The 25,492-nt window shown below is 34.8% G+C and overlaps 1 protein-coding gene across 1 annotated transcript; it reads right to left on the bottom strand.

Annotated features, from left to right (window-relative positions):
* Positions 1–1,724: 1,724 nt before the first annotated feature.
* smarcd3a (SWI/SNF related BAF chromatin remodeling complex subunit D3a) lies at positions 1,725–25,016 on the bottom strand. The gene is made up of 13 exons (XM_073849578.1): positions 24,815–25,016; positions 21,458–21,645; positions 14,092–14,134; positions 11,807–11,929; positions 11,603–11,725; positions 11,057–11,152; positions 7,542–7,643; positions 5,220–5,381; positions 5,037–5,134; positions 3,722–3,857; positions 3,480–3,602; positions 3,159–3,260; positions 1,725–2,964 (listed from the first exon to the last, which is right to left on the bottom strand). The coding sequence occupies exons 1-13, from the start codon at positions 24,890–24,892 to the stop codon at positions 2,911–2,913; spliced, it is 1,428 nt and encodes a 475-aa protein (XP_073705679.1). The 5' UTR covers positions 24,893–25,016; the 3' UTR covers positions 1,725–2,910.
* Positions 25,017–25,492: the final 476 nt, after the last annotated feature.

The raw sequence follows: 25,492 nt of genomic DNA, 5'->3' as shown, positions 1-25,492 counted from the left end.
CCTGTTCTGAGTGCCATAAATGTTCTTTCCTCAAAGTTTGCGTCCCTATAACTTAAGAAGTATTAAAGATATCGCAGTGTGATTTAAGATTGTGGTTCTTAATAAACATTCCTTTTGGCAACCTCAATTTCAGGGCTCTATATGGTTCAGTTCCAGAGATATTGGAATTTCAATATGGCTCCAGGAGTAAATTGTTAAATTGTACACATTTTGTGGTCAAAAACCAAATGTGGGTCACTTTGCAAAAAAAGATACTTCTTTTCTTTTAAAGAGACATGTATCTTGTTTCCTTTTGTCAAAACAACTGCATTAAACATACCTGAGTGCCATAAATGTTCTTTTTCCATAGTTTGCGTGCATGTAGCTTAAGAAGTAATAAAGATAACATAATATGATTTCAGATTCTAGTTATTAATAAACTTTTCTTTCGGAATCTTCATTTTCACAGCCCTACAGTGTTCAGTCCTGAAGATATGGGGATCTCAATAATGCTCCATGTCCAGATTGTTAAATATTACCCATTTTCAGTGGTTGAAAACCAAATGTTGGTTACTTTGTATACAGCCGATACTTATTTTATTGAAAGAACAATGTCTGAAGAAGGGTCATTCCATGTCAACTCAACCAGAGGTCCCTGACTAAAATTTCTGATTTTGCTAATATTTTTTTTCTGAAAAAAGATAGACATGTATAGAGATGAAAGTCAAAATATTAAATGTCATGGATGAATATTTACTGAGTAATCCATTATTTTGTAGAGGGGGGTCAAATCAGCAAGTTTCACCTGAGATTCAAAACCAAAGTACAGGTAAAAATGACTTCAGAAAGATGGCAGCATCGTAATGTTATTTTTACACAGAGATTGTTAGGTCTTTTAGTAGAATCTATTGACTTTAGCTATCTTTGTTGCATTATGTGCCAGTTGTGACCATTAAAAAATAGGGGGAAAGCACTTTTCAGAAACTTTCCTCCAAAGTTTGCATGCTTGTAACTCAAGAAGAATGAAGTATTTCCTAACGTCCTCCTTTTAAATGTTGGGTCTTAACAAACTTTCCTTTTAGCATCTTTGTTTTTATGGCCCAGTTCCAGAGATATTGGAATTTTATTATGGTTTCCAGGAGTAAATCTGAAATTGTACATATTTTCAGTGTTCAAAAACCAAATGTGGGCCAAAAAATATGATACTTCTTTTCTACAGAGGAAGTTTCTGAAGAACAAATTATGTTGAAACTAAAAATGTCTTGTTTCCTTGAGTTAAGACAAATGCATACCTGTCTGAGTGCCATAAATATTCTTTTTCCAAAGTTTGCATGCCTCAAGAAATATTAAAGATATGACAATATGATTTTAGATTCTAGTTTTTAATAAACTTTTCTTTCAAAATCGTCATTTTCAAGGTCCTACAATGTTCAGTCCCAGAGATATGGGGATCTCAATGAGGCTCCATGTCCAGATTGTTGAATATTACCTATTTTCAGTTGGTTCATTTGAATACAGATGATACTTATTTTATTAAAAGAACAATGTCTGAAGAATAGATAATGTTAAAATTAGAAATGGTTGACAAAGAATGACCCTAATGTTTTCACAAACCCCTATGACTTTTTCATCTATAGCAAAAAGGTGATTAAATGTATGTAATGAAACATGAAACCAAATGAGGTTTTAATTTATAAATGAATCATTCAGACTGGTTTTGTGAACTGGATCAATGACCATGATCATGAATTTGTATTTATTTTATTAATCTTGTTCAAAATGTTCGTAACAGACACACTGCACTTATTTAAATAAAATACAAACATAACACAGTAAGAATGTCTTGTAAAAAGGTAAAGGGTCAATGCCTCTGAATATGAACACCTCTTGACATTCACGAGTACCAGATTTAGTTCTCATCTGTGCATCAAGCACATCACAGGCCACAGGTATACAAATGCCATCAACTTGCGTGATGGAATATTCAGTTAAATTAAGTAATTTATTGGCATTTACAAAGATGATGTAATTGTACTTGACCTTTGGTTAATGCTTCCTGTGCATATTGGTGATTTCATAAGGCAACAAAGATCCAAAACATTTCGGAATCATGCTAAAAAAGAAACTCCTAAAAAAACATAAAAATATTCACATGCAACATGCATTATTGTATTTATCAACACACAATATACTGAGAACATATTTAGTCTGACTGGCATTAAAGCCTCTGAAAATTATGTATTTAGCAATAATTTTTGTCTTTAACAATACACAAAATTGGTATTGTTAACAAAAGTGTTCACAAATCAGAATGATTTACTTTATCGTAGCATGAATGTGTTATTTTCTTTAACATGTTAAAATGATGACAATAAATGTCACTTATTGCAAATAAAGCTGATCCAGTGGATTTCTTCATATCTTTTGCACAGTGCAAATTTAAAGACAGAAAAACAAAGGAGAAAGCTTAGAGCAGAACAGGAAATATTTAAACATAGAAAAAACGTGACAGATTGAATATCTATACTTACATACCAACATTTAGCATGTCATTAATAGTTAAAAAAAATTCCCAGGCATAATAAAGTTTCATTCATTGTATTTTCTACCTTTCCAAGTGAGAAGACCCACAGTGTATCTGCACTTTTTGTGCGTCAAAACTGATGTAAAAACAATTACGATAGCTGCTGCATTTGTGTGCAATCAGTGTAAAAGTGGCGTTTCCAAACCACTTTCTTAAATTCATTGTAGTGTGAGGGTATATACATTCAACTGTACAGTAAACATACATTAAATAAGAGTACAATTTAACCTTTTATTGACTCTCATTAGTTAAAATCAGTCCAAACCTCATATTGAGAAGGGGTCTAATACTGTCATGTCCGTGGAAAACTAGCCAGTGTGGAGACCACCAGAATAAAAGTGAGTACTTTAGGTGGTTCGCATTGCCAAAGCTTGTTCAAGCTCCTGCCTTCGTTGTTGAATCTATGTAAAAAGAAAAAACATACATTTGTAAATAAATAGAGCAATCTATCTATCTATCTACAGTGCCTTCCGAAAGTATTCATACCCCTGCATTTTTTTCCACATTTTGTTATGTTGCTGCCTTATATTAATTATTAATTAATTAATCATTATTGTCAATTTTGAAAACAATTCTTTTTGCATGTACCACTCACCTTGCAATAGAAATAGCGGCTGACAGCTTCTTGAGACCAGGGCTGGTTATAAAACTCTGCTCTTCTCTCTTCCTCTGGATTTCCAACTGTATCTGTCATCAGCTGTAACCACAAAATCCAGTCCAGTTCAAAATGGCAAAAAGGCAATTTCTCTAAAAGCAGTTACATCCTTTCGACCACTAGGTAGAGACACTGTTTCACAAGGGTTTAATGTTTAAACCTTATCTAGACATACATTAAGGATGCAAAATGTTTTGATATTTGATATAATAATATTGTATATGACTATGATTTTGAGAAGTACACATAGTTTAAATTCACCTTAAGGTCTCGGTTCTGGGAGCAGATCCAGTCCTGGATGTAACCCTTGGGATCCCTGGAGAAGCTGAGCATGAAATCTCTTTGGATTTTCAGCTGGTTGATGGACTCGATAGTTTCATGAATCTAAAGAAAAGGTAAAAAATTAAAGAGAACTCCAAATAAGAGAACATAGAAGTTATGCATAGGGTTTAGCATCTAGATATTTAAAAATTCTTGTCCAGATGGCTTTCGCATTTTCTGACCTTGTTGTCTAGGGATGCAATCTCTTGCTGATTGGCTGTGGATAGCAGGAATCCATTCATCTGACTCTTAAGAGGATCATCAACTTCAACATCAATGTCATAGCAGGCTGTCTTCTTCTGGTCATTTGGATCCACACTGATAAAATGGAAATTGAAAATGGTATTTAAATGAACAAGTCATTTGAAAATAAAAAATGTGTCATTAGTTACTCACCCACGTGCCATTGCTGTTATTTTGTCACTGTAAAACACAATAATACATGACAACCTCTATAATTCTTTATGGGGTGTTGTGCTATGAACGGTACAGTACAGTATTACATAAAAACTAAATAACATTATACAGGTTTGAAACAATATGAGGGTGAGTGAATAACATACAGTTGAGGTCAAAAGATCCATCTTTTCCCTCTGAGACAACTGAGGGACTCATTTCTAACTATTACAGATGGTTCAAACACTCACTGATGCTTTAGAAGTAAACATGATGCATTAAGAGGCGTGGGGTGAAAACTTTTGAATGGAATGAAGATGTGTCAAATTTTCTTATTTTGCCTTAATATATATATTTTTTCATGTAGTACTGCCCTTCAGAAGCTACTGAAGATACTTACATGTTTCCCAGGAGAAAAAATAAGTTAAATTTACCCTGATCTTAATGCACTGTGCTTCCTTCTGAGGCATCAGTGAGCATTTGAACCTCCTGTAATAGTTGCGTATTAGTTCCTCAGTTGTCCTCAGTGTGAAAAGTTGGATCTCAAAACCTTAACAGTCATTGTTGGAAAGGGTTCAAACACACAAAAATACTGAAAAATCCAACAATCTGAAAGATTTTTCTGAAAAACAGCAGGCAGTTTAACTGTTTAGGACAAACAAGGGACTCATGAACAACTATCACTAAACAAAAAAACAGCCGTGGATCTTTCAGGTCACAACACAGTATTAACAATCAAGTGTATGTAAACTTTGAACAGGGTCGTTTTTATAAATTCAACTATTATTTTCTGTGTGGACTATATATAAATGTCTTTTATGTGAAATATCTTATTCAGGTCAGTACTAAATAAAAAATAACATGCATTTTATATGATCCCTCTAATTTTGGTAAAATAATTAACATTTTGTAGATTCAAAAGTATGTAAACTTTTGACCTCAACTGTAAGTTTTATTTTTGGGTGAATTATCCCTTTAAATTCTAAAGGAAAACAGGTCCATTTGATTCACAGGACTTAAAAGTGCTATTAATTACATGACTTTAAGTTTGAGGATACGATAAATGGAAATACTATAAATTCAAAATTTATGATCAATTACCTGATAACATGATTGATCACAATAGGATCAGGCGGGAGCAGCAGGTTGGTTAGTCGCTGGGGGATCTCACTAAACTTCAGACGAGGACAGTCAAAGATCTGAAAAAAATATGCATTTGCTATCAAGGAAGATGTTAACACCAATATGAAGAAACTATTTTATATTACAGAAGTATGGGAGCACCTGCTGGAAATATTTATCACAGTTAATGTACTCCTTTTCATGAGAATCCTGCAGCTTGTTGGTCTTGACATACTGCCATAAAGCCTGGATGATGCAGGAGCGGGTTTGAGTGTGGATGCCAAGGAGACGCGCAAGGCGAGGATCCAACTTAAACTGAGGAGGCTGAAATGCACAATGGATAAAAGAAATGAAAAAAGCACACTCAAAAAATTCTAAAAGAGCTGTACTGTTATAAAATACCCACATGTTTAGTACATTATCCTGACTACAATTTACATTGAGTATACTTGAATAGTTGATATAATATGTCCATGAACTTCATTCAACAAGGGTTTAGTTTAAACGTTATACTATCATTTAAAAGTCTGGGATCAGTAATACATTTTTTTTTAAAAATGAATACACTACCAGTCAAAAGTTTTTGAACAGTAAGTTTTTTCTGCTCACCAAGCCTGCATTTATTTGATCCAAAGTACAGCAAAACAGTATGATTTTGAAATATTTTTACTTTTTAAAATGACCGTTTTCTATTTAAATGTGTTTTAAAATTTAATTTATTCCTGTGATCAAAACTAACTTTTAGCATTATTAGACCAGTGTTACATGATCCTTTAGAAATCATCAGAAATCTTGGACTTCTGAAATAAAAAGCTTTTGTAACATTATACACTATACCATTCAAAAGATTGGAGTCGGTATATATTTGGGTGGGGGGGGGGAGAAATTAATACATTTATTTAGCAACAATGCTTTAAATTGATCAAAAGTGATGATAAAGACATTTATAATGCCACAAAGGATTTCTATTTTAGATAAATGCTGTACTTCTGAACATTCTATTCATCACAACACCTGAAAAATTCTACTCAGCTGTTTTTAACATAATAATCAAAAAATGTTTTTTGAGCAGTAAATCAGAATATTAGAATGGTTTCTGAAGGATCGTGAGACTGGAGTAATGATGCAAAAAAATCAGTTTTAAAATCAAAGGAATAAATGACATTTTAAAATATATTCAAATAGAATTATTTTAAATTGTAAAAATATTTCAACATTTTACTGTTTTTGCTTGGTGAGCAGAAGAGATTTCTTATAAAAAACAGTAATAATCTTACCTTTCAAAAACTTTTGACTGGCAGTGTATATTCAACACGAATGCATTAAATTGACAGTAAAGACATTTATAATCTTAAATTATATCAAAGAATCAATTATAATCTCAATTTTATCAAAGAATCACGGTTTCCACAAAATATTAAGCAGCACAGCTGTTTTCAACATTGATAGTAATAAGACATATTACTAAAGCACCAAATCTGAAAGGAATAATCTCACAAAAATGTAATGTATACATTATAAAACATTACGATTTAATTGTAAAGTTTTTCAAACTAGTTCTAGATGGTCACAGCATGCCGTTAATCAGAATATTGCTAAAACGACTTGAAATTTCCTGTCAGCTACACAATTGCAAATCTGTTTCATTGTTTCTTTTTCTAGATTTTATTCTCCATTGTTTAAAAACAAAGCTTTAGTTTTCTGACAATCCAATCCTCTTCCAATCAGGATGTAGTTGGCAAAGTGAAAATTGCTGTAATTAAAAGAGCCATTCTCTCACTAGCAATAGCTTCTTTGGTGAACAGAGAAGGGCAATCAAACTTTTAGAGATTAATGACTTGGCTATAGCTTTTAATTACAGTGCTTTCAAGATGGATAAGACAATTAAGCTAAAGCTATCACTATGCAGATGAATTTCTAATTGGCCATTCTCAACACAATAATTCGGTGCTATACACTTAGTGCAATAATTGTGATCCTGGACCACAAAACCAGTCATAAGGGTCAATTTTTATTTTATTTTATTATTTAAAGTTGTTCAAATGTTCTTAGCAATGCATATTACTAATTAAAAATTACGTTTTGATATATTTACGATAGGAAATTTACAAAATATCTTCATGGAACATGATCTTCACTTAATATCCTAATGACTTTTTGGCATAAAAGAAAAACGATAATTTTGACTCATACAATAATTTTCTATTGCTACAAATATACCCGTGCTACTTAAGACTGGTTTTGTGGTTCAGGGTCACAATTAAACCAATACATTTTATTTAACTAAATCTTTATTTCCAGGTCTAAACCGGATTTTGACTCAGTGCAACCTCTGACTTTTAGAGCCCATAGTTGATTTTTCACATAGTTATTATTTAAAAAGTTTGACGTCCTGCACAGTTCCCAGCTACGGCATACACAAACTCTCCACTAGTAATCCATCAACCGTAATCTCTAACAATAATCCAGCATTCCTGCACGCACCTGGTAATCCAGCATGAGTAAGAGGGTACAGCGCACATTCACATCGCCAGGCCTCTTCACCTGGAAGCCATCTGTCTCCTGGGTCGTCGGAGTGCGGTGCCACTGTTAGGATGAAACACAAACTCAGCCTAAACACCAGGGGTATAATATAAAACTACTGCATGAGAAGTATACAACCATTTTAAACCAGATTTTGATATATTCTAAGTAGTGTTTGTCTGTGTCGAGGGTGTTTGTCAAGGCATACAGTTGCTAAGATGTTCTTAGTAGTTGTTAGAGTGTTGCTATGATATTAAGAGTGGTTTTTAGCAGGTTGCTATGCATTTGCTAGTCGGTTTCTAGACTATACTGGCTGGTTTTAAGGTAGTTACATTCTAGCTTCCAAATATGTATGATATTCTGGTTCCTAGATATTGTTAGGTTTATTTAATGCAAGGTCCATTCACAATAGTGCTGGGCGATATTCCGGTTCAAACGGTAAAATGGTTTGAATTATATAATAATATCCATCTTTTTCCTGAGTAAATGATGAGTGCCGGCATGATGGATTCTACTTCATTTGGGTGCTCTTGTGTTCGGTCTCTATAGAAATCCATGTTAAAACGGGGTAAAAAAAAAAAAAAAAAAAAGACTGACTAAATTAATTAAACTGAAACTTTTTTTTAAATATAACTAAATATAAAAATGTGCACATGGTTAAGCTGTGATGTTGTTGGCTGCCACAGTAACAGTAATAACCTTAACGGAACTATTCCAGTGCTCTATGCCCTGCATAAATGATGATAAAGGTTATTGCGACTTATCTCACAATCCTGACCTTTATTCTCAGAATTGTGAGATATAAACTCACAATTGCAAGTTATAAATTGGATGATATAAACTCGCAATTGCAAGCCCTGTTCGAATGAAATATGCACGCAACAAGGACCAAATACTTGTAAATTAACTAAAAACAGGAAGTAATGATAAGATGCATCACGCTATGCATCATAGTTTCATGAAGGGAACAAGCAGTGTATCCCAAACAAATTAGTTTTTAAAAGTTTTTAGTTTTTAAAAGCACAGCCCTGCTTTGTTTACAGTAGTAACCAAGAAAACGCTATATTGCAGCTGTTCCATAAGCGCCACCTGCTGTCAGCGAGCATAATATCACAAAGATAAGGTCAGACCATTCTGTTTTTGCTTTAAATTTGGAAATTATACCTTCTAATTAACATCAAATATGCTCACAGTATATGTAGAATGTTTGTTTGGATCGTGATTACAACTCAGTGGCGCTGAAACTGTTTCATGCATTCAGATTCATATAAAAGCACAGTCAGGTTGAAAACTGTAATAAACCATACTACCAAAATCCTAGAAAAGGTGATACAGTCACAATGTTCTGTCTGTTAATTCTGAGCTTTTAAGGGATAGTTTACCAAAAAATGAAAATTTAATGTTTATCAGCTTACCCCCAGAGCATTCAAGATGTAGGTGACTTTGTTTCTTCAGTAGAACACAAACAAAGATTTTTGTTCAAACCATTGCAGTCTGTCAGTCATATAATGGCAGTCAATGTTTACCAAATCTTTAAGAGTAAAAAAACATACACAGACAAAACCAAATGAAAACCCTGCGGCTTGTGACGATACATTGAGGTTTTGAGACGCATAACGATTGGTCTGTGCAAGAAACTGAACAGTATTTATATCATTATTTACCTCTGATCCACCTGAACAATCAGCTGTATGATGCACGTTCACAACAGCCGGCTCTTAAAAACTAACCTTTTAGTTTTTAATTGGTTGCCAGAATCCGGATAAGCTCTGGTAATTACCATTTTAATCACCAATATGAATATATATTTATAGCAATATAAATAATGATATAAATACTGTTCAGTTTTTTGCACAGACCGATCGTTTTGTGTCTTAGGAACTCAATGTATTGTAAATAGCCGCAGGTTTTAATTTGGTTTTGTCTGTGTATGTTTTTTTAACTCTTAAAGATTTGGTAACCATTGACTGCCATGATATGACTGACAGACTGCAACTGTTTGTGTTAAAAATCTTTGTTTGTGTTCTACTTAAGAATCAAAGTCACTTACATCTTGGATGTCCTGGGGGTAAGCAGATAAAAATCAATTTTTCATTTTTGGGTGAACTATCCCTTTAAATGCTCAAGGAAAAAAATATTTTGAAAATGATTCCAGTGATATTATTCCTCTGTGCTGTTAGTTAGTTGTAAAACTATATCTTTATAATAGTTATCATCCTTGGTGTGAAAGGGCCTTAAATCTATGAGATTTTTTTGACTGATTGATTGCACACAAGGCAAAACTCATAAATCTGACACCTCTTCTTAACATGCAGCAGCAAAATGTAATATTTATGCATATATGAGTTTGTTCAAATCTGCAATGTAGAGCATGAGTAACAGTATTACATTAGTGATATAACTTGTCTGTACAAATCTTAAAACAACCCTCAAATCTGTATTAACTTTGGACTGCTTATGTGCTGTTTATGCACGGAGGATACATTTAAGCATGAGAGTGAATAAAATGATTAGGCTCTTTATGCGATCTCACTTGCATTTTCCCTAAACCATGGCATGTTTCAGCGCCATTTGAAAGAGCCAACATAATGGCAATGACTCACAGCTCAACTCAATTAGCTTTGCTTGACATTGGAGGGTTTTTTCAATGCCGTCCTTCTCCGCAGGTAAATCACTCTTTTTATCGCACGCCTCAATCTGGTGTGTGTTGTGAAGAAAACCCACAGTCACCAAGGACAACTTAAAGAGGCGCCGAATGAATACACCCAAATGCGGTGCGTTCAGCCCGTTCCAAAGGGCCGGAGGCACAAGGGTCACTCCTTGAGAGCTGCAGACCACTTCTGTGAATCTGCCTTCCCAAGACCTCAATGTCCCTAACAACGTGCATAAATATTAAGTGCGTAAGGCAGCTGGGAAGGTTCCCTTGTGTAATATAAATGCCTGAGTGTGTCTGAATAGCACCTGTGCACAATGGTTTCTCCACTAAAATAGAGTAAAAACGCACTCGCTGAATACAAAGACTCTCAGTTCAGGGCGCTGTAAAAGCTTTTTAGAAGTGTTTGTCTTCAGAAATGCATTTCTTTTCTCCCGTTAATGCTGCCCAAAGCTCTGCGCTGGCTGCAGTGTCATCACTCCACAGTGTCATGGGCAACCTCCTTATGTAACACGTTGCTATGGAGACCACAAAGATATGTCTTACTTGATGTATGGTTAACTGAACTTTTCATTATGACATTGACTTTTCTATTGCGCTCCAATCCAATCTGTCACACAGTGGAGGCCAAGAAATTCTTGTGGACACGTACTTGAATGTGACATTATTTCACCCTGTGTGACTGTCCTCAACCTTGCTTGAAATGCAATGAGGTCTCTTGAGATTCTTCCATATTAATAGCTTCCAACTTTTGTAAAGAATGAATATCGAATATGGTAAGCAATGTTTTTTATTGCCGTATGTCGAGTGAGTTAATGCTTACCTCCACTAAGTGGTTGTCAGGGCCATACAAATCCTTATCCAGCTCAATAACAAGGCTCTTAAAGAAAGACGAAAACTTCCTCTTTTGTTTTCCAGGCTAGAGCGCACAGGGAATAAAAGATACAGCTTAAACAAAGGGACTTGCAAATTGAATGAAACCCAAACAAACATTAGCATTGAGAGAACAGTACCTTCGGAAAAAAAACAAAAACGTTCAGTTAGCTTAATTAAATGGTTTTATGCAATTAAATTAAGCCTTTTAAAGAAAAGAAGTAATGGATTTGTTTTAGCTTGCAAACTTTTTATTTACGTCTGCTAGATGCAATGAAAAGGACTAAGTTTCAGTTTGGTCAATGGAAATAATTAAGTAAACTTCCACTAAACAAATGTCAACGGATTGCATGTTATGAAATTAAGTTAAATTAAATTAAACAAGCAGCAAAAACATTTCTGACTGACATTTAAAATAACAATAGTCATGGTGAATTAATTCAACGCTGCATTATAGAGCAGATGGTAAGATTATGAATGCAAACTCAGTGCTTACATCATCCAACAACTTGCCCTCTACACGCAGCTCCCAGGATGCAATGCTGCCCTCAGAGTCCTCTGCGTCAGGTTTGGCAGGGTTGAAAGTGTTTGAAATGTACAGTCGTAGCTTCCGCTTTTGCTATAAGAGAAGAGGCAGTTTGAGATGTACCCGCATTTTTCATATTATTGCTAAATCTCAAATCAATCGGAGATCACATACCTTCATTGGTCTTTTGAGAGCTTCTTGTATATCCACCCTCTTCCTCATTATGGTTTGGTCAAGTTTGCGCTCAAAAGCCAGGAGGTCCATGTATGCCTGGGACTCTGGCACCAGTTCACGAATCTAATGAAAAGGCATTGTAAACAAGTAACTCTGTAATCAGGACTAGTAAAAATTTAATGCAGTATTCATTGTAAGATGTTTTCAAAGCAGTTTGATGATATTTTATACATACAGTCTAAACATTATCTTCTTTGTAACTCTTTTGTTCATTATCAATCTTGGTTATGACAGAAAGTCATAAAAAAGTTCAGTCAAAAGTTTTTTTGCTCACCAAGCCTGCATTTATTTCATCTAAAGTACAATAAAAACAGTAAAATTTTGAAATATTTTTACTATTTAAAGTAACTGTTTTCTATTTGAATACATTTTAAAATGTAATTTATTCCTGTATTCAAATCTAATTTTTTTCAGCATCACTACTCCAGTTTTCAGTGTCACATGATCTTTCAGAAATCATTCTAATATGCTGATTTGCTGTTCAAGAAACATTTTTATTATTATTTTTTTCAATATGTATTCAGGATTCTTTGATGAATAGAAAGATCCAATGATCAGCATTTATCTGAAATGAAAAGCTTTTTTAATATTATACACTAAACAATTTAAAGCTTGGAGTCAGTATATCTTTTTTCTTTTTTGGGAAAGAAATTATAGAAATGTATTTAACATGGAAGCTTTAAATTGATCAAAAGTGATCATAAAGACATATATAATATTACAAAAGATTTCTATTTCAGATAAATGCTGTTCTTCTGAACTTTCTATTCATCAAAAAAACCTGAAAAAATTCTACTCAGATGTTTTCAACATAATAATAAATGTTTTTTGAGCAGCAAATCAGAATATTAAAAGGAATTTTAAGGACCATGTGACTTGAGTTTTGAAATCACAGGAATAAATTACATTTTAAAATATATTCAAACAGTTATTTTAAATAGTAAAAATATTTCAAAATGTTACTGTTTTTGCTGTACTTTGGAGCAAATAAACACAGGTGAACAGAAAAGACTAAAAATCTTACTGTTCAAACTTTTGACTGGTAGTGTACATCAAAAAAGCAAGATTAACCATAAACCATAAATATGATATTTATATTATTGTTGTATTTATAAATTATTCTAAATTATAATTAAGTAATTTTAAAACAATTTTATAATACAATTCAATATAAATTATTAAATGAAATCATTAAATCATTAGATTTATATGAATTGTTCACAATAAATACAGCATTACAGTATGCAAATTATTAACATAAGGATGTCAAAATTCAGTTGTTTCATGCTCTTGGATAAAAGAAAATCCACTTCCTAAAGTTTCTACTTCCACACTGGTGTTGTCACAAACCATTTTTATCCTCAAATGAACCCATATTTAATCTTTTTTTTATTAATATGAAAGGTCAAACTCCATTAGAATTATGAAGACTTATTATTGTAATGCTAATTATTGTAATTATATGTATGGTAACACTTTACAATAAGGTGTCAATTGTTAACATTAGTTACATATATACATTGTAGTAATATGAGCCTAGAATATCGGTAAATGTAGACATAGGCCCATATTACAACCAAACCAAGTCAATTAGTCTTTGCAAACTGATTAAACATGAAACCAGATTTCACCATGTGTTTGCACCACTTTACTAAGTCAATGACTTGTTACTGAAACAAATCATGTGTGTCTTTGCTTGATACACAGCAAAATTGTAACCTGACGCTCTCCTGATTTTCACAGTGTTGCATCATTCTCTCCTTCCCATGTGACCTCCAGCATTTTACAAACCTCATCATAATGAATTAAGACTTTTTGGTTCGCCTGTAAACCCAACTAAGATTTCGGGAGGATTCGCCATTTCAAGAACCCACATCCCCTCCAGTTCCCACTATTATGGCGTATTACTATGTCACATCCCAATGGAGACATTTTACCAAATCAGTCGTGTGCCTGCACTCATCCCACATCTCTATGCAACCACACACCATCACATTCCTCGGAAATCAAACCCTTTTCCACCAACAGAAAAAAAACAGCAGTCTTTGTGACAAATTGGACCCCTCTTGTCCATCCCTTTTACTTTTTTGCCCCCAGGAAAAAAGAAAGCAGCACAATTACCTTTACCGAGTGATCACTCTTGACCTGGCACTGGAAATTAAGACGTGAATAAACAAACAAACACACACAGACAAACAGATAAAAGCCATAGTGATGGACCTCACCCTCTGAGGGAGAATCTTGTCTGCCATTTTTCTTCTCTTGGCACTACGGATGGGGGAAAACAGAGAGAAAGAAAGAAAGAAAGAGAGAGAGGGAAAGCATGTTACTATGGTGACTGATAGCAGAGTCCACAGGCCATCTGCTGAATAACTGGGACCTATCCAGACGTTTTTCCAGCTGTGTGTGTGTATGCGTGTGTGATCAGAGAGAGTGTAAGAGCGAGGAAAAGGCAAAAAGAGGTTGAAAATAATACATAATCATGATTATGAATGAATAAATATTCATTTTTGCACATTTTGTCTAGGAGAGTTGCCTTGTTGCTTTAACATCTGGCTGTCTCAGTTATCTTAAAGGGCTGTTCACACAGGACACGTTTTTGCAATCAAACAACAAGCCTTTGTTAACATATTGTAAAAATGTTTGCAATTTTTATAGAAGAGGACAGTAAAATTGCTTTTTTTTGGAAGAAAAAAAATTATTACTATATAATTTACAATGAAAAAACAATAAGAGGACATTCCCAAAAGTTTCACTGATTTTCGTTTCTTCTTGTATTATTATCAGTAATGTATATTAGGACGTTTTTTTGTCATTTTAAATGGATAGTTCATTAAAAAATGAAAATTACCCCATGATTTACTCACCCTCAAGCCATCCTAGGTGTATATGACTTTCTTTTTCATTCAGACGAATACAATCAGAGTTATATTTAAAAATGTCCTTGCTCTTTCAAGCTTTATAATAGTAGTGAATGGCTGTTGAGATTCAATAGTCCAATAGAACTTCAAAAAGTACATCTATCTGAAGTGGTGCGTTAAAATCCATATTTAAAATTTTATACACATCTTTATAAAGTCATCTCTAGCTTCTGCTAACTGTTGTTTGTGTGTTCACGAGAGAGCAGCGTTACAGCGGATGACGTAGGACGTAGGTGTAACGTAAGCTCTGGTGAGAATATGCTAGTCTTGTGAGAACCAAGTTTTGTTTACAACAAAGGAAAACCAGTCTCCTTTTAGCTTATATTGAAATCTAACATTCTTTGTAAAGCCAGTGTTTTGTTTTGCTCTCTCTCTCTCACTGCGCTTCCACATTTGCAATTTCAGTTGCAATTGAAGTCAAAAGTTTACATCCCCTTTCAGAATGGTTTAAAATGTTAATTATTTGACCAAAACGAGAGGGATCATACAAAATGCATGTTATTGTTTATTTAGTACTGACCTGAATAAGATGTTTCACATAAACAATGTTTGAAGCCGGGGGGTAAAAACCATTTGAATGATTAACTTTTTGAATTAATTGAACTTTCTGTTCAAAAGTTTTCACCCCCGGCTCTTAATGCACGGTTTTTATGTTTGGCGCATCAGTGAGCGCTTGAACCTTCTGTAATAGTTGCATATGAGTCCCTCAGTTATCCTCAGGGTGAAAAGATGGATCTCAGTCATACAGTCATTGCTGGAAAGGGTTCAAATACACAAAAAGGCTGGAAAACCAAAGAATTTTTGGGACCTAAAGGATTTTTCTGAAGAACAGCGGGCAGTTGAACTGTTCAGGACAAACAAGGGATTCATTCATTTATGAACAACTATCACTAAATAAAAAAACACAGCTGTGAATAATTCAGGTAACAATACAGTATTAAGAATCAAGGGGATGTAAACTTTTGAACCAGGTCATTTTTATAAATTCAACTATTATTTTCTATTATTTGGACTATATTTAAACATCTTTTATGTTAAATATCTTATTCAGGTCAGTACTAAATAAAAAATAACACATTTGGTGTGATCCCATTTATATTGTTAAAATAACTAAAATTTTTAATAATTCTGAAATGGGGGTGTAAAAATTTGACCTTAACTGTAACTATAGATTACATGCATCGATCCACCTCGGAAGGCCTTTATTAACCCCCTGGAGCTGTTTGGATTAATTTTTATCATGGATGAATGTACTTTATTGGACTTCAAAATATCAACGCCCATTAACTGTCATTATAAAGCTTAGAAGAGCCAGGACATTTATTGTATTTGTCAGAAAAAAGAAAGTCATATACATGTAGGAAGGCTTGAGGTGTGAGTAAATAATTGGGTAATTTTTATTTTGGGTGAACTATCCCTTTAATGTTTATTGCATAATTTTCATTATTGTCATGTTTGGTACTCAGATGTTGTTTTGTCTTTGTTTATATGACCTTGTGCACTGTATTAGCCTTTTTGAATTCGGAGGCTCTCTATTTTATCACCTTTATTGTGAATATCTGGCAACCACAACCGTTTTTTTTTACCATAAATGTAATGGATTTTTTTTGCAAATGAACACAAGAACATGTTCTGTGTAAGCAGTCCATAACATTTACGGTCCAAATGTCTTCTAAAATGTCATTCCCAGCATCAATTTAGACCACAAAAATTGAGTCGCATCCAACTGCTGTTTTCAGAAAAGACATTCCTAACTCATTTCTCTTTTATCCCCAAACACAATGCATATAATTTGTTAGTGCAGAACAGTTTTTCCACTGACAGACATGCCACACTCCTATGGACACGAGAGCTTCTCGGGTCCAGAGCCATGGAGCACATGACCCCATCGGAGCAGGAAATGTCTGTCCACATTCACATCCACACCCCCTCTGGAGTATAAACTTTCTCATGGTCCGGCTCGTCCACCCTAAGCCACACTGCTCCTCCGGGAGAAGCTGAGAAACACAGACTGAGATGCAGTGTGAGGGTGAATGCCTCAACACTTGTCACGTATTCTTGAAAATCTAAAATCAATGCATTCAGGTGAATAAAATGAGCGTTTATTGAACATAGTTCAAATATAAGAAAGAAAACACTCTGAATTAATACAAACGGCATGACAGAGGGTCGTGCAGCCCGCACACACAGCTAACCAACCGTAACCGCTTGTTCTACTTCACATGCACTCGAACAGGACATTCATTCTCAGGTCGTGTCGACTATTGTGTTCATTTAGTGAATGTCATTGGTATTGGTTTTTACTTTCATCTGTTACCTTTAGTGCACACATGCATTTGGGGAAATGCTTCAGTCAAGTTTGAAGCTGCAAACAGGAACAAACCAATCAGGCAGGGGCATGTCCATCACAAACTGTCAAACTAACATGCAGCAGAATAAACGGCCTACTTGAAGGATCCAATTGAAGGATCTGACTGGGCGTCTCTCATGTCCATCTGTCTTGCAGATATCTCATTTGCTGCTGGAAATCCAAGTGGTTTCCTATAGGTTGATTTGGGGTGCCTCTAGTTAGTTTCTTCAACAGAATTATTCAGTAACAGCCGATATTGTACACATTTAAAAAAAAATTTTTTTAATTAAAGGGATAGTTCTCCCAAAAATGAAAATTCTGTTATTAAATACTCATCCTCATGCCGTTTCAAACCTGTAAGTCCATCTTTCATCTTTGTAACATAAATTAAGACATTTGGATGAAATCAGAGAGCTGTCTGACCCTGCATAGACAGCAACTGACCGTTTAAGACCCAGAAAAGTACTAAGGACATTGTTAAAAGAGTCCATGTGACATCAGTGGTTCAACCGTGGTTTTATGAAGATACAAAAAAAAAATATTTTGTGCACAATGAAAACAAAAATAACAACTTTATTCAACCATTTCTTCCCCGGATGCACTGTGCCTTGTTTGTGGTGTGGAGACTGACCCAGAAGAAAATAAATAGTTGAAAAAAGTTATTATTTTGTTTTCTTCATGCAAAAAAAAATTATGTCACATGGACTATTTTAATGATGTCCTTAATACCTTCCTGGGCCTTGAATGTGTTGGTTGTGTTGCTGTCTATGGAGGGGCAGAAAGCTCTCGATTTTCATCAAAAAATATTTTAATTTATGTTCTGAACATGAACAAAGGTCTCACAGTTTGGAATGGCATTCGGGTGAGTAATTAATGACAGAATTTTCATTTTTGGGTGAACTATCCCTAAAATAATTTTATTCAGCACAGATGCAAAAGTGACAGTAAGGAAATTTATAATGTTATAAAAGATTTCAATTTTAAATCAATGCTTTTCTTATAAACTTTCAGATCATCAAACAGTCCTAGAAGATGTATCATAGTTTCTACAAAAATATTTGGCATCGTGTTTTCACCATCAATAATAATAGGAAAGGTTTTTGACCACCAAATCAACATATAATAATGTTTTCTAAGGAATCATGTTACATTGATGACTTGCTTTAACTTTGCATCACAGGAATAAATTATATATATATACAGCTTGCTACAGCGAATAAATGCACTGAGCAGCAAAATCACCCTTAATAGATGAACGGATATTAACGCTTTCTTCCCTAAACATTCAAACTAATGTCATATCATCGTGAATATGAATGAATGCTTCATCAGATGCAGGTAACGTACGTTAATCACTCGCTCAGTCTATCCGTCTCTCATAATCCTCAAACATGATACAGTGAGGTTTTAATGCAGTAATACAACAGGCTTTCAATGAAGCAACTCAACATTCCTTCTTTACTAGTTCTAAAGTGACGTTTTGGAATTAGTAACGAAGAAGTTTATGCTCAGCTGACCAACCGTCAAACTTTGATTTGAATTCCTGGCGGAAGGAATAGTTCGCACAAAAGTGTTTTTTTAAAGACACCCCGTTGTTATTTTTTTATGCATTTACACACTCGTGCCACCGAACTGTTGTAGAAACGCAATATCACACGAGTAGACTTGAGATATGGCTGTATATCGGCACTCTGTGATTACCTACTGCACGAGGCCGGCGAATCACAACCGTGCCGATATACAGCCATATCTCAAGTCTACGAGTGTGATATTGCTCATATATATATATACATACAAAAGAGGTATTATAAATCTTATAATATTTTATATTACTTTTTTTTACTCTATTTTGCCCACAATGGCCTTTACAGTAATATAATGGTTACTTAAATTTATTCTGTAAAAACACTGTTAAATGTCATCTCATGTCAACTCATATGTGAAATGTTTAATGTTTTGTTTTTTGAATTTATGTAGACAAAATAGTATAGATTAGATATATTTTTCGATTTAACAAAGGGCTGTTTATCAGTTATTGGCCATGACACAAACATAATGCATCGGGCAAAATGTGAAAGGGATAGTTTACCCAAAAATTTAAATTCTATCATTTATTACTCACCCTCATGTCGTTCCAAACCATCAACATCAGTGCTTCAACTGTAATTTTACGAAGCTACAAGGATACTTTTTTGTGACGTCACATGGATTATTTTAACAAGGTCCTTACTACCTTTCTGGGCCTTGAACTTGTCAGCTGTGTTGCTGTCTATGCAGGATCAGAAAGCTCTTGGATTTAATCAGAAATATCTTAATTTGTGTTCTGAAGATGAACAAAGGTATTACAGGTTTGAAACAACACAGGGGTGAGTAATTAATGACAGAATTTTCATTTTTGGGTAAATTATCTCTTTAATATCAGTGCATCCTTATTTATCAGTATAGCAAGATGATGAAATTCTGGCCAAGAATATATCAGGATAAAAATCTTGTAATTCGATAATTAATGTCTTATCATCTGTTAAACAATTAGAATTTTCTACCATGATGTGTTGAATTCAGTGAGCTGCCTCTCAGTAATCATGACTGACACTCACATGCATCTACAGTTGAAATGAAAACGCAAGGACAAATACAGTAAAGCAACAAGACAGATGAAAACCTGAGAAAACTAACAGCAAATTCCAAACATCACTGTGATGCCCTTGGGAAGGGAATGCTATTAGCAGGGTTGTTTCAAATGAAAATGAGCAATGGAATCCCTTCGTGAAGGTCGATTGTGCCATCCTGACATTAAGTACACAATTTTGCCGTCTGTAACCATGTGATCCTGTATGTAAATTATTTTGGAAACAAATGCCACACAGACAACAATGTGAATTAAAAAGATTCAATAATCAAGGGTTTTGAAGTAGGGCTGTCATGATTCCTCAATTTAATTTGAATTCTTGATTTTAAAAAATCCTCAACTGCGTGTCGAGTAACCGGCAAAATACCAAAAGTGGCGTATTCCATGGATGAGAATCCATGAAACACATTATTAGACTGTTTTCCATAGCTGTATCATATATTAAAACCATTTAAAAATCTAAATAAAGCATAACTGTGAATTCACAAATGCTACAAGTCAATTAAATATAAATATGCGATGCAGCTTTAGGTTTTTACATGTAGGTGCATTTCAGAGCGGCTCCGTTCACAGTAAATGCTGCTCCACACAAACTGTTATCATTTACATGTGTGGAGCGTCTCAAACTCCCAATTTCTGCATATTGTTGTGAGTTTGGGTTTATTATAACATTTATCTGGCAACCATTTTATCAGATTTGTAAGGTAAATTATTTATAAATCTATGCAAACACAGGAGAATATATTAACAACTTTCTCAATATGCTAACTGTTCATCGCGATTTCAAAATAAAAGTTTAAACCCTTGCTCTGAGGTACACATTTAGATATAAACATGTTCAAGAAATTACAGTGGCTGTAGCATTTCTGTCATAAAGAAATGGACAAATATTAAAGATTAAGTGGACATTCGACTTAAATGTTGTTTAGTCAATATTAAACAAGGATAAGATTGCGCAGTAAAGTGTAAAAACTGTTCAATAAAACCATAAAATGCTTTTAAAACTATCTTTTTTTTTTAAGTTGCTTTTAAAACTTTATTTGAACTAATTATTGCCTCATTGCTATTATATATGTATTTAGATTATTTTAAAGGCTATTGTTCACTAAGGTCTACTTTTATCACTACAAAAAATTAATCATAATTATCCGTTTACTCGATTAATCAGAATAATCGACCGGTTACTCAGTTACCAGTGACAGCCCTATTTTAAAGTCAAGGTAACCAGTTCTGAAAACCAAATGTCAGTGACATTTTTCCAAGTACAGTCTGTGCCAAAATGGGCACATACAGTATGAGACAGTAATGCCCTGCAGAAATTCAATGTCCTCACTTCAAGTCTTCAACACTTCTAAGCAGGAAGGGCACAGTGGGACTCTCTAGGGAAAGCCAATAGCTGCGTGATTACTTATGATAACTGTTGCACTATTAATATTCACCAAGACGTATTTTGCCATTTAATAGTGATCAAAATATTGCTGTCTAAAAATAGAGCACCTGCACTAGCCAAACATAAGATATTTCAGTCACTAGAGAGCGCTATACTTGGCAAGAGCTTGCTGGCAAATTGTAGGAGGAGCAAAAAAGAAGACCACTAAACCTTTTGGGTCACTTTGAGGCTCTTGGAATACATGTTTATTACTTCTCATTATTTGTGTGCAGAAAAAGTGAACAGTTTGAGTGCCGCTTACTTTCTGGGACGGTTTTGGACGGGGGGAGGTTGCACTGGCTGGGTTGGGGCAGGACGTTTTCGGTTGGGGTCTAGGGCTGGATTAGGCATCCCTGGCCGAATAGGTGGCGTTCCTCCATATGGAGGTCCAGGAGGCCCCATGGGAGCGCCTTGATGGGGCATCCGTGCCCCTGAGGTCATCCCTGGACGCTGTGGAGATGACAAAAATGTAGACTAAAGGTCAGACACCAACACATTTCTTAGTTGAACTCATTTGACATGTTATAAGATGTTATCGGTCTGACACACAGTACATATTAAGATACATATTTGCATATGCGTATTTATCAAAGTTGTAGCTTTTAAATCAATTTGAGTAAGCTAACATAATGCACAAAAAGTCTTTTAAGCTAAGGCGGTATTATGAGCTCCTCCTCCAGTATCTGAAGCAGAATTAGGCCAGGGCCTCTCGCACCTGTGCCTGTCACTTCAGAAGAGACAGCTGCTCGCCCTCTACCGAAACACAGAGGTGCTGGGTAGATCAGCCAAACGCAGACTAAATGACAACTGTGCAAACTGTGATGTCAAATAATGTCTCATTTCAACTTGTCCACATACATTTCGCCTTCAGGAATTAAAAATGTGTAGGAATATTTATATAAAGTATATTCAAGAACAGAATTGTATTTAATGACATAAATATTAATTAACAAACAAAACTATAACAATACTATATTTATAAATTAACATTAACAGGTGAATAAATGTGAATGTGAAAAGTGCTATGTAGAAATAAATTGAATGGATTTTTTTTATTTGAATATAGCAACAGTAGTTAATGCAATAGCTAAAATAAATATAAACAATACTTTATAACTTTTATTATTTTAGGTAATTGTTACATATGCAAATTTCTACATATGCAAATACATTATATTTTTGCATATGCATACATTATATTTCATATCTAATTTACTGACACAAATATTAATTGTTATAGAAACAGTAGTATATTTATAAATTAACATTAATATTAATACATGCTGTTAAAAAAATTTAACACTTTACGGTAAGGTTCATTAGTTAACTACAATAGTTAACATGAATTAAGAATAAACAATACTTCTATAGCATTTATTAATCTTAATGTTAATTTCAGCATTTACTGATGCATTATTAAAATCACAAGTTGTGTTTACTAACATCAGTTAATGCACTGTGAACTAACATGAGCAACTGTATTTTTATACACTAACATTAACAAAGATGAACAAATAGTTTAATAAATGTATTGTTCAGTTTTCGTTCATGCTAGTTAATACATTAACTAATGTTAACAAATGACAGCTTATTGTAAAGAGTTATCAAAAAATGTTCATTGTTAGTTCACATTCACACCACCTAAACCATTAAGTAATATCGCACTGTAAAGTGTTACTTGACTTAAAATCTATAGTATTTTTGGAGTTTTGTCCTTTAATTATATCTCAACGCTGTTTGTTGCACTGCAGAGGAGATTTGAGGTCTGTTGTTCATGACTCATAATGGCAGAGTCACAAAGTCCCTGTGACTCTCTGGATGTGCACCAAAGTTGTGGCAACATCCAGAATGTGAGCCAACGTCCCCAGCTCCAGTCCTCCCTCCAGTGCGGGTACAGTACATCTCTGCCAGAGATGCTCCCGTATGGTGCTGTGACCCTCATGACCCGATCATCGCTTCCCAAAGTAGGCCAAACTCCAGTGGTGTCCAGGCCCGGTCCAATCTCACAACATCTGAGCGAAGAGGCAGTGGGTTGTGAACATGTGGACGCAGCAGGAACCGGTGCAGGTCTCTGCACGCCTCTGCCAATCCCTGGCTCTCAAGGTCGCAATGGAGGTGTTCAGGGCACAGGAGGAGGCCGCAACGCTGGACTATCACAGAGGATAAGTTTCTCAACACTTTCACAATACTGCCGTGCCAGATATATGCGACATATATGTGACCCTGGACCACAAAAGCAGTCATAAGGGTCAATTTTTGCAAATGTGAGATTTATACATCATCTGAAAACTGATAAATAAGCTTTTTATTAATGTATGGTTTGTTAGGATAGGAATATTAGGCCAAGATACAACTATTTGAAAATCTAAAATCTGAGGGTGCAAAAAAAAAAAAAAAAAATCGCTTTTAAACTTGTCCAAATAAAGTTCTTGGCAATGCATATTACTAATCAAAAATTAAGTTTTGATATATTTATGATAGGAAATTTGCAATCTTCATGGAACATGATCTTTACTTAATATCTTAATGATTTTTGGAAAGAAAAATATAATTTTGACCCATACTATGTATTGTTGGCTATTGCTACAAATATACCCGTGCTACTTACGACTGGTTTTGTTTCCAGATCACATATGTTCACAGATACCAATACCAGAAATATGTTTGTAAATATTGTTCTCAGATCAATCACAATGTAAATGTTTATTAATGGAAAAAAATAAACAGTTGGTTTGAGATTTTTAATCTTCACTGCATGGCTTAAAGCCAGATTTGCAAGTTTGTAGCACAACCTGTTAAATAATAAAAAAATATTATTTAACAGTAAAATAAAATAAAATAAAATAAAATAGGCAGAGTAATCTCTCACTTATAAACCATGGAGAAGTTTGTGATCACCAGTAACCACTCATGAAGAGTCTGCGTTCAACCCTAATCCATCAATTAATGAAATATATATACTTTCATATTCATCAATATTATAGAATATTCCCACAGTATCAGTGCTTTGTTAAATCATACATGGCAAAAGCGAGCTAATAGAGGGTTAAGATGTCTTGAGCAAAGAAACCTCTAGAAACAATACTTTTGATTTGGTCTGATATCAAACAGCATTAGAAAGCATCCTCAAAACAGTTGCACAACCACCAAAAGTTCTCAAAAGTCTCTGTGAACCTTTTATTCGTCCAAGTGTTTAATGCACTAAACACCCTGAGACATATATAATCAAGTTTGCTTACCACAATAAAATACCACAGCAGGATTTTTATACGTGATCTACCCTTAGGGTGCTCCTGATACACACCCTCCTCCGCCTGCACACATACACACGCAAACCAAAAGAGCATCCTCTGTTTCATACAAGTCCTCGTCCCTCAAAATACAAGTATCTCTCTTTCTCATACTTCTAGTACCAGAGTTTCTCTTTTCTTATCCTCCTCCATATGTTAAAGACGACAACCCTTCACCTTTTCTCCTACACTCGGTCCTCTTGTTCTTTAAAAACCTAAATCTACACAGAAATGAACGGATAACAGCGGCTGCATCTTAGTTCTCCTGTGAGCAGAGCCATTGACACGCTTCCACATGCACAAACATGCTCGCTCGCTCTCTCACTCACCACTCCATGGACGAGAAACTCAAACAGTTTACTCTTGGTGGCTTTACGAGCTCCTCCGGCAGAATCCTCCATGTCCATTTATGAAACCCCCAGTCTCTCTTTTGTTCCCTCTCTATTCCTGGGTACCTCTGCCTCTGTGCGCTTCCCTCACTTTCCCTCTCCTCCAAAAGAGAGTGCTCCCTCCCTCCTTCTCCGCACTCTGACGTTCCCTTTCTGCACTCTCTCTCTTTTCAAAGCGTGTCAGCGTGTGGCCAGAGTCGAGTCTCTCTCTCTCGCTCGCTCTCTCTCTCTCTCTCTGTTTTAGTGTAGCTTTCCTCACAGACTCTGGGTTGGGAAGGATGGGGGTCTGTGAAGGGGGCTGTCGCTGGACCACCATTGTGTTGTGGAATGCCGCTCAAAGTAGCAACATGCCAAGCAGGACTAGCAAAACACAGACATGGTGCTGTTTCAATAGGTGGTTATGTGGCGGTAAATTATCCTTTTGCTCTCACAGCTGGTTATTAAGTCTGAGAATTATATCAGGGTGAAGTCGGAATGACTAACACTGGGGAAACTCTGAAGGAATGTTTCTACTGGTAGGACATTGAGGAATTGTATTTGAACTGCCATAATAGATCCACTCAGATTATGATTAATTTATCTTTATTTCTAAGATCAGGGTAAATTTAACTTATTTTG

Source organism: Garra rufa, chromosome 10, assembly GCF_049309525.1.
Source record: "Garra rufa chromosome 10, GarRuf1.0, whole genome shotgun sequence".
Taxonomy (NCBI): Eukaryota; Metazoa; Chordata; class Actinopteri; order Cypriniformes; family Cyprinidae; genus Garra; species Garra rufa.
This window is presented reverse-complemented; position numbering and strand designations above follow the sequence as displayed.

Coding starts and splice junctions, on each gene's coding strand:
- smarcd3a (XM_073849578.1), bottom strand. CDS start 24,892: ATGGACATGGAGGATTCTGCCGGAGGAGCTCGTAAAGCCACCAAGAGT. Junction 21,646..24,814: donor AGTTTCTCGTCCATGGAGTG/GTGAGTGAGAGA, acceptor TCATCTCCACAG/CGTCCAGGGATGACCTCAGG. Junction 5,382..7,541: donor TACTCATGCTGGATTACCAG/GTGCGTGCAGGA, acceptor TGTGCATTTCAG/CCTCCTCAGTTTAAGTTGGA.